Source organism: Apaloderma vittatum, unplaced genomic scaffold (assembly GCF_000703405.1).
Source record: "Apaloderma vittatum isolate BGI_N311 unplaced genomic scaffold, ASM70340v1 scaffold7735, whole genome shotgun sequence".
Classification (NCBI taxonomy): Eukaryota; Metazoa; Chordata; class Aves; order Trogoniformes; family Trogonidae; genus Apaloderma; species Apaloderma vittatum.
This window is the reverse complement of record NW_009716432.1, coordinates 1-9,882: the sequence shown is the minus strand read 5'-3', so window position 1 is coordinate 9,882 and position 9,882 is coordinate 1. Positions and strand designations below refer to the sequence as shown.

Below are 9,882 nucleotides of genomic sequence, written 5' to 3'. Positions count from 1 at the left end.
TCCTGTTTTCAGTGAAGCTAGAAAAATAATCCCTTTAGTATACAGGAGGAGTTTGTGATTCCTGTTAGGGATGACCTTTATTCTGAAATAAATTAACTCTTCTCCTGACATGGAAATGAGAACTAGGAGTCTGTTTATATTTCTGAATCAGTGCTAAATGAAATTTTAAAGCAGTTATCATCTTAAGATAACGCTAGCAAAGGAAGGGCTAGCTGGGCGTGCTTGTAGACAGATCTATGGAGTAGGCAGGTTACAAATAATACAGATTCGTATTTCCAGTTGAAATAATTAAATTGTAATTAAAGTTCAGGAGATCTGCCAGAGGACTTTATGTAAATGATTTTTATTTTGAGGTTTGTTTCTACCTGTAGTTGTTTTCTTTTTGGAGTTGCAGTGACTTCTGAGGTGTTTCCCTCTTCCTCCTGGCACCAGTCACCTGGGTACCTGCAGCCCCTGGTGCCAGATTAGCACGGTTGTTCCTGCATGAAGGTATTGATGTACAGATAATGCTGAAACGTCTCGTCTTGTTCAGTCTTGAAACGATAACTCTGTGAACAGGGACGCTGTAAAATTACTTTTCCTCTGAGACAGAACTCGTAGCAGGTTTGAGTAAAGTAATCAGCATCTTCTCAGATGCTCAGCTTGCGTTTGCGGTAAACTAACCTGTTGGAAGATTCAGAGTTGTTTACGCAAGTTTTCTACAGAATTTCTTTAACCAAAGTTTAGATATATTTCTTCATGAAGGCCTCACGGTGAAGATTGGAGACTTCGGTCTGGCGACTGTGAAATCGCGGTGGAGCGGATCTCAGCAGGTGGAGCAGCCCACCGGTTCAATCCTGTGGATGGTGAGCCGAGCGTTGCAGAGAGTTGGCTTTCGTTCTGTCAATGCCTGTTCCTCAGTTGAACGTTTTTTTAAAGCCTTAAATTGAAGTGAATCAGCAGCTGCTGTTAGCGCTGTGCAGACTTTCACTCCAGTTGTTGAAGAACGAAGCGCTGGAGCGCGTCGTTGTTGAAAGCAGACACCATTGACCCGGGGATGCCCTTGGGGTGACTCTAAATGCTCGAAGCAGGGACGGGGCTGTGGGGGGGAGCCGTTCCAGGGGAAGAGGAGAGCCTTCCTCCTGTTCTGACACTGCCTTTCCCCAGACGAGCTTGTCTCCCTGGAGAGCAGGCGTTGGGGGGCCAGTGAGGCCGTGGCGTTCTCTCCTTCTTCAGGGCGGCCTTTTCCTGCCCTGCCCGAGGAGGGCTCAGCAGCATCCCTGCTCACGTGCTCACTGGTCGCACTTGTGGCAGGAGAAAGCAGATGGAAAAAGGGAAACGTAATTTCAAGGCTGTTTTTTTATCCAAACATTTTGCTGAATTTTCACGTGACCCGTTTTGGTTACTGCTGTGCACTTGACGTGAATCCAGCCCGTAGGCTGCCCCGCGATATTTCCCAGCTCTCAGCACAGGGTGGGCAGCGGCGCTCGTGGCGCGTGCTTCAGGGAAATGGAACCAGATAAAACCAACGTGCCCAGCACCACGCACTAGTCCATCTTAAATCTTCTGGTCCTTAGTGCTGGGTGAGCTGCAGGTGTTCATCAAAACAGGTTTCCCTTTGTAAAAACTTTTTTATTGCTATTAGTCTTGCAGCCTTCGCTGTTACGTAGGAATTTGCACATGGAGAAAAGTCAGGACGTGTTCATTAAGCATCTTGGGATGCTCGGCTGAGATCTGTGTGTGACCTCTAAGGTACACAAAACACCTGAAACAAAGTCATAAAACCAGAAATAGTTTTTTCTTTCAAAAACTCGAACAAACAAAAAAACGCAAGAAGGTAGAATGTTTTACAGCTTTCCATGAACGGATTTGAAACTACTTGCTGGGGTTCTGTTGCGCGTCAGTTAGTGCTTTGCTCAGTAATTCTGAGGGACTTTGGAGGAAAAAAGCCTCGGTCAACAGGGAAGCTCTTGTGGTGATTTACACCTCGTTTGTTAAATCCTTCAACGCTGTTGAAGTTCTTCAGCTTCTCATTTTTGCTCTGTTGTGCAGAGGTGAGAACGCTTGTGTGTGTGTTTCTCCCCGATCTTCAATAGACGCTGTTTGGAATTTGGCTTTCCCGTTGCACGCAGGTTGGACAAGAGAGGAGCACTTTCCTCTTTTTCCCCTTTTTGTGTGTGTGTTTCTCCCCGATCTTCAATAGACGCTGTTTGGAATTTGGCTTTCCCGTTGCACGCAGGTGTTTTGGCACCGGTTGGACAAGAGAGGAGCACTTTCCTCTTATTCCCCTTTCACGTCGAGACCTGTTTAAGTGATGACGAGAGTCTCGGGTTTAGTTGTGTGTCAGGTGTAACAGAAGTGAATAAATCTTGCAAAATGAAGTAATAGTTTTTCTAATGGTAAAATGCTCCTTGAATTAAAGCCTTGAGTTTTTGTTTACTCTCAATTATATTGGTGGGGTTTTTTCCTTTTTTTCTCCTTCTCTTCCCCCCTGCCCCCTCCTCCTGCAGGCCCCAGAAGTGATTCGCATGCAGGACAGTAACCCGTTCAGTTTTCAGTCAGACGTCTACTCCTACGGAATAGTGTTGTATGAGCTCATGACAGGAGAGCTGCCCTACTCCCACATCAACAACCGAGATCAGGTGAGAAACTTTCTTTGGATGCTGCGGTTCATTTCTGGACGTAACACATTTTGTTGTCCTCCAGAAAGGCAAGATGAAAAAAAAGGCAAAACAAGAATTGGAATGTTTACAACGTGATTTGTTTCGGCAGTAAACCCATGTGATTTAAATACCGACAGTTACTCAAAGGAAAAAAGAAAAGTAATTTTGATAAATGTTTTAAGTGTTCTGCTAATTTATTCATGAGTTCAAGGTTTTGCTGCATCGGTAAAGTCTCCTTTTCATGAAATACTCTGGTCTTACATCAGCAAGATTGGATTCAGTGCTTTTTATGAAGTGAAAAAAGCCCCAAACCAACAGTGGCTCATGTCAAACGTTTTGGTATCAAGCGCTGGTTTGTGTGATCTGGTCCTGGCGAAGTCGTGTTCTCAGCACTCAGTTAACCCGGGGATCTGAAGCGGCGCTTTAGTGCCAGAAACCTCAGCTCTTCTCAGCTGCTTCCCTTACGTCAGGGCTTGTTCTGGCGTTGTGAGTGCACAGCTCGCTCATTCTGTGCAGTTAAGACCGTTGGAGCTTTTTTTTGATCTCTGTTTTTGCTGATCCTCAGTTGTGGTTTGTGGTTTGTGGTTTGTCGGTGGTTGGTTTGGTTTTGTTTTTTTTTTTAAAAAAAAAGCTCTCTTGGAGAGGTGTGTGTGCATGGGGCTGAGCTGCTGGGTTTTAGCCCCTGTTCCAGTGCGCAGTCTGCATTCTGAGCACAAGAGACCAGTTCTGTTTAAGAGAGATTTTTCTTATTTTTAAGGCTGCCTACAAATTGGGATATTGGATTGTGTTTTAATTCCTAATATTGAAATAATTTGAAAGCTTTAATAATCATCACTGTTGCAAAATACGTGATGCCTGAACATCAAATAAGTTTTCTGGGGAGGGATAGAGTATTTCATGGAGAAAAACACCGAGACCTCATTTTAGCAAGGTTGTATTGATCTTTTTTCCTTTATTTTTGTTTTTCTGAGACTATATTAGTTGAAAAAGAAACAGTAGTGCAGTTAGTTTTGTTTAACCCCTCTTTCCCCCCATCCAGACCCTCGAACTCTCCTCAACCGATAAAACCTGTCACTGTTTTACCAGATAATGTCTTATTGATGCCACATAGTCCTACTGACTCTGTATCATCATCGATCCTACCTACACTGTAACTGTTCAGGTGACTGGAAGCTTGATGAAAATCCAAAACCACGACCGTCTTAACTCAGACTAAACCCGAAAATGTAGTTTCTGACCCTAGTAATGTCTTTTTGTTGTTTGTCTGGAAACAAAAGGAGCCCCGTTTCCTTTCTCGCTGCATCAGCTCTGGTTTATTTACGCCGACCTCTGGGCTCGCTGCCGCACCACCGGTCTCACGGAGGCCCCCGAGAAGATCTGCGGGGCTGGGCTGGGCTGGTGCGTGTGCCTCGGGCACATGTGTTTAATCCCCCCGCAACGCTAAAGCTGTCGGGCAGTGCTACGACTTCTGCAGCTTTGGTTTCCTGCTACGTGCCCATTGTTTTTCAGATTATTTTCATGGTTGGCCGAGGGTATGCTTCCCCAGACCTCAGCAAGTTGTACAAGAACTGCCCCAAAGCAATGAAGAGGCTCGTGGCAGATTGTTTGAAGAAAGTTAGGGAAGAACGACCTCTGTTTCCACAAGTAAGTGTGTTTTCCGATGTATTTTATAGCCATTAGCGCACAGAACGTTCTCCAGGCAGAGGTTTTGGTTTCTATGAAGTGCAGCTCGCTCCCCGGTTCTGTCTGTAGTTACCTGTGCGTTTTCTCACCCAGCTCCCTTCGGCAGTTTGTAATTCTGAGTGTACCTCGTCCCTGTAAAGGTCATGAAGAATATTGCGCTTGCATTTACGTTACACTAACACGAGGGAAATTAGCTTTTAACAGCTAACCTGCTTTAGAGATAAGCACAAGAAAAATCAAATCTAGTGCGGATTTAAGGGAAGTAAGAGACCTTCCCAGTAACTATGAAGAAGCAAACAAAATCCCCTGGGGGGTGTAAATTCATGTAGCAATTTCTGGTATTTTTTACAGAGGGTATTTCGATTTTCCTGCCACTGTGACGATGATGAAGATACTTTCTTATTCTCAGTAAATAGCTGGAATTAAACACCAGCAGGTTTTGGAAAATTGACTTCATGCCGTTATAGTCCAGCCTAACTTTTGTCGTTTAAAATCTTGTTTTGTGAAGCAGACTGCGAGGCAGAAGATGCAATTCTTCCCCTGTCACTGCTGGAGAATTGCAGAGATGCTTGTTCATTGGTGATAGTGCCTGTGAGCTAACGAGACGTGTCCTCCCATCCTCCGGCCCTCAGGGACTCCCTCAAAGCAACGAAACCGTAGGGCAGGGCTTGATTATTCGCACTGGCATCGGCTGTGGTGCCTCCACGGTTTGTCGTTGCTCTTAAAGAGACGCTTAACGCCGTGATAAATGAAGGTTAGGACTTGAATCGAAAGAGCTGCTTGGCTCATAACGAGTCTCCTCGTCTTTCTCCTGTTCCCCTCAGATACTGTCATCCATCGAATTGTTGCAACATTCTCTACCCAAAATCAACCGGAGCGCTTCGGAGCCATCCCTGCATCGCGCCGCCCACACAGAGGACATCAATTCCTGCACGTTAACGTCCACGAGGCTGCCCGTGTTCTAGGGGTGCTGCTCCCCCTCCCCTGCTCTCCCCAGCCACGGGAAGGGAACAGAAGGAACACAAGTCGCGCCTTTCATGCCTCAGCGTACGGGATCAGCGCCAGCAGGATTATCTGCATCCCGGCTGTAAGAACAAGCTGCTAAGGATTTTCTGCAGTCCTTGCCCTGCAGGGAAACAGCTCCACGTTGCCTTTTTCTACAGTTTCTTTTACTGGGATAGTTAACTGACTACAAATCAAGAGATCTATTACTATTTTTTTAATAGATGCACTTGAGCCTTATTTTTCCCGTACACGGAAGCGATGGGTGTTCCTTTGGCAGTGTTTCTGGATTGATTTGAATCTGTTGATAAATCGGTGGGGTTTTTTTTACAGCAAGGAGGGCTTGCCGAGGCGTTTTGAGGAAAGACGACGCGTTATGGTGCTCCTCCGTCGACTGCCCTGGGCCTCACGCCGCTTCAGGCTGGGGGAGATGCGCCCGAGATGGGGCTCAGCAACCAACACTGAGGGGGGGAAAGAGGAAAAAAAACACAAAAAAAACACACAAGAAAAAAACCAACAAAAAAACTTCCTGGAAATCAGCTCCTGCCTAAGAGCTTTCGTCAAGCCAATGAAATAAGTTAAAATGCTAATTCAACACAGAATAGTTTTTTGCAATAGTTTTGCACATAGAAGAAAAACTCTTGCAAAAGAACGGAATGCCTCCGGGGTTGTACCGCTCAGAGAAGGAAGCCAGCCGGTCTCGCTACGGTCATCTTCAGTAATTCAGCAGCTTACTTTGGTACTAGTGACTTGTTCCTTGCAGCCCAGGGAGGTGGCGAGTGCAGAACAGACGGGCTTTGGGGGCTGAGAAAGGCTAATTAACAGTATCCGTATACTTCTGCAAAATGAGCGTAGTCTTCATCCCAGCTGAAGCTGTCGTCCAAGAGATGCACTATCAAGAGGAAACTGAGCGTATACAGGTTTTTCGTTTTTTTTTTTCTCTTGCTGATTTGGGTTTTAATTTTGTTTTTATTGCTCCTGAGAAAATGCATTTATTGTAAGCCGAGGTTCCTCTGATTATCTTATTTTAATAAAATAAATTAAATTTTAGGTTTAAGAGCCAATGTCATCATTTAACGTAACAGTCGGTAGTTCTGACACGTACGGCTAAGTCGGAAAACCTCAGAAGCCAACGTCCTGAATGATGTTGAAGAAATTACTGGGATAGGTAATAGCAGTTCGAGTGAAAACACACTTGACACGCCGACCAGCACATTTCCACTGTTGTCATCCTTCAGCAGCATCTACACAGAGCCCTGCCCTGATGCACAGTCGAGCTCTCGGACCGCCCCGTTTCTGCGCTTTGGGTGCCGTGAGCCTGTCGTGTACTTGGGTAGAAGCGAGTGTTTCATCTTGGCTGAACTCCCCAGATGACACGCAAAAACTGAAAGAGGTGGTTTAATCTTAAGAATTTATTTTTAAACAACATCCTGGTTAAATATGAGGCTGTTAGGGCAAGAACAGCAGCCAACGTTTCCAGTCTTAGAAGGGCAGCTCAGGGGCTTGTGCCCGTCTCTGTGCACACGGGTAAGTGCGAGGGGGCTGCTGGGCACAATGATTTTCCTGGGAGTTCTGACAGCTCACACTTGCAAACTCTTTGCTGCCTGGCGAGGCCAAACAGCTCGTTCAGCTCCTTGGAGGATGAAAAAAAAATATAAAAATCCCCACCACAGCAAATCACCCCCCAAAGCACGTGTGCCACAGAGGAGTGACATGTATGAGCCAAACACGTATGTAAACAAAGGACCGCCCTGACTGTTCACCTCAGCACCTCGTACAGCAGGGTAAGAAGGGTGCAGTATTAATCCTCAGGTGATAATTGAGCATGACAGTAAAATCCAGTTGCTAAAAACTAAACTGAGGGTTGAAGGAAACTGCTCGACATAGTTCTGCAGGATTTTGAATAATTTTCTGGGTATTTTAACTGCAGCCCTCTCTCACTAGCTTCTGCTTACTTGACGATTGTACCCAAGTGGGTTAATGCCCTGGTACTCGGTAGCAGTTTTTGTGTCCGGACTCACTCAATTTTTAGTTGTAACTGCAAAGCGGATACAAGTGACGTGGCAGAATTAACTCCCCTTATCGAATTCCACACTCAAATTGCTTTTGCTCAGAGGTTTTGCAACACAAACAGGAATTAAATCTTTAACAAAACCAAAATTTAGTAATGATTCTGGTCACACCTCCTGAACCCTACCATTGCTGTCCTTCATCCGAAAAAGGCTGACGGTGGGCGGCCAGAGACTGAGGCCTCCCAAAGAACGGCTACAGCTGTTGCTGTTCTAGAGTTGCAAGCTCTAAGATCGCTGACAGGAGGAGATTAGAAAAATCCATTAGTTACTTCATTTAATCTTGCTACTTCATTTAACTGACTCAGGGTTTCTCTCCCACTTAAATACATCTGAACTAAATAAATTTACTACTGAAAGAACTAGTTAACACTCCTTTTACAGTTCCCAAAATCCAGTTTGTGCTGCAAGTGGGCTTGAGCTGACTGCAGTGCTCCTTGGCCTCAGTCTGCCCATCACTCTGGTTGCATTTCCTCTGCGATTGGTGCGCCACGAGCTCCTCCTTGCCTCTCCGCGGGTTAATTATTTGAAAATGAAGGTGGGAGCTGACCTGGTCCAGTCTTTGAGAGGCAGGCAGTGTCCAGGCACCACTACTGAGTCAGCAAACCTGATTCTGAACTCTACCTACTACTTTTTGTGTTAGTTCTTAACTCCTTTTTAAGGAATTAAAACTCCGACACTATTCTCAGTGGGTTTTTGTAGATAGACGTTCAGTTGATGTAGTGGGGGGTGGGGGCAAGCACCCAAAATAGATGTAGTAGCAATTTTTAACAGCCTCAGCTGTTAACGAGACTACCGCCTGGCTCACAAGACAGCATCTGGGAGGGCAAAGAGGGAGACATCCCTCTGGGGTTTAAGGTTTTTTGTTGTTGTTTTTGTTTATTTTCCCATGGAATCCGTTAAATATATCTTAGTATTTCTGTTGCCATACAAAAACTATCTGAAAGCTTTACCAGGAGGACTGCACATGGAAACCACAGGGCACGTTCACTCTAACTGTGCTGTATAAAGTAAAAGCATCGCTGAATCAGCAGCTGGATTGCTGTCGAGGAAAGCACCTGTACGGCTCTTTATTGGGAAGTTACAGAATCTTCCTCGGCCCCGGAAAGGTGCATGAAAAGTTCTCCCAGTTCCGTGACTTCATCGCCCGTGCTGGTCACAGTCCTGCTTTCTCTATCCTCGATGAAGTCCCACAGCCGAACGGAATTGAAGAACTGCAACAGAAGAAAATCTGACTGAGCGGGGACCAGAACTTGCCACGGTTTCAGCAATACATTTTCCCTTACCAGTCTTTCTTCAGTTAAAAAAAAATAAATAAATAAAAAGAATCTGAAGTTGAGATTCGAAAGCTGAGATTTACCAACACTCGGCAACACCTGCTGTGCAGGTTAAAGTCAGGACGTGCTCCGTGGGAGCAGGGATGTCTGACGGGCCCGTGCTAACGAGCTGTAGCCACGTTAACGCAGTGGCCCTGCCTCGGCCAGGATGAGTTTGAGAACTGTGAATCTTTTTCGCTGCTCTGGCCAGCTGCGTGAAAAGCTTTATCAGCAGTATTCCTTCAACAGGTTTGCCGTGAGAAGGAGTAGTTGAAAGAAAAGAAAACAATAACAAGTTCTGCTATTGAAGGAGAAGTGCCTTCTCCTCTGCCAACCACCCACCGTGCGCCCCGAGGCCCTGCGTGGGGGGAACCCCCTCAGCGCATCGCCCCACCCTTCTGCCTGCCGGCAGCAGCCCCTTACCCGCACAGTCCCCTCGGAGCTGAGCTGCTTCCTTGGCTTTTCAGGTTCAGCCCGTGTCCCGTCGGGGTAAGCGTGAAGGTACAGACACTTCCCTCCAAACGGGCACGTTCCTTTCCCTTGTTCAAAGTACTTGCAGGGCTTTTTCCTGATACAATTAGAAGAGAGAGTTATGCCTTCAGCGAGTTCTCTCTCTGGGGCTGCCTGCCTCATCCTCGGCCAGAGACGCCAGAGCCGTGCCCGTTAACGCACCAGAGCAGCCAAAACAGAGGGGAAAGATGATTAGATGTGAACAAAGCATTGTAAGGCAATAAAAGTTAAACTATCTTCACACGTGGAAAGTGATGGATGTTCAAGCAATGGCATTGTTCCTAGCAAGGTTGCTATTTTATTTTTCTAGCAACATTCCTTCTCCTGTGGTTTCTCCTGTCCCTCTCGTCTCCTCCTTTGGGAGTTCTCTGCCAACACTGTGTTAAAATTCCATCAACTTCAGCCTTGGACCAGGCTGTTACAGGCATATTCCTAACAAAGGTGCTACAGCTGTGCTCGGGGCGGGGAGACTGCAATGAAAAACAGCTGAAAAGGAAAACGCTGAGAAAAAGCAACTGAGCTTGTAAACTCCCAGTGAAACTAGTGATCAGACTGGTTCCTTAGGCAGATACTGCCTCTCGAACAGCAACGAAAGCTCAACAGTAACAACAAACAAACCTTCACACTCAAACCAGCACAGATCAGGGGACGTCCTGCTGG

The 9,882-nt window shown here is 46.1% G+C and overlaps 1 protein-coding gene across 1 annotated transcript in view; it reads left to right on the top strand.

The window, feature by feature from the left end:
- Positions 1–5,613, top strand: part of RAF1 (Raf-1 proto-oncogene, serine/threonine kinase) — a gene marked incomplete at its 5' end in the record, with an annotated part of 19,786 nt that extends 14,173 nt beyond the window's left edge. Inside the window, 4 exons of the mRNA XM_009869526.1 lie at positions 727–845; positions 2,490–2,621; positions 4,152–4,286; positions 5,150–5,613. Of these exons, the coding sequence (XP_009867828.1) occupies positions 727–845; positions 2,490–2,621; positions 4,152–4,286; positions 5,150–5,290 (527 nt within the window). The remainder of the gene's footprint in view (positions 1–726; positions 846–2,489; positions 2,622–4,151; positions 4,287–5,149) is intronic.
- Positions 5,614–9,882: the final 4,269 nt, after the last annotated feature.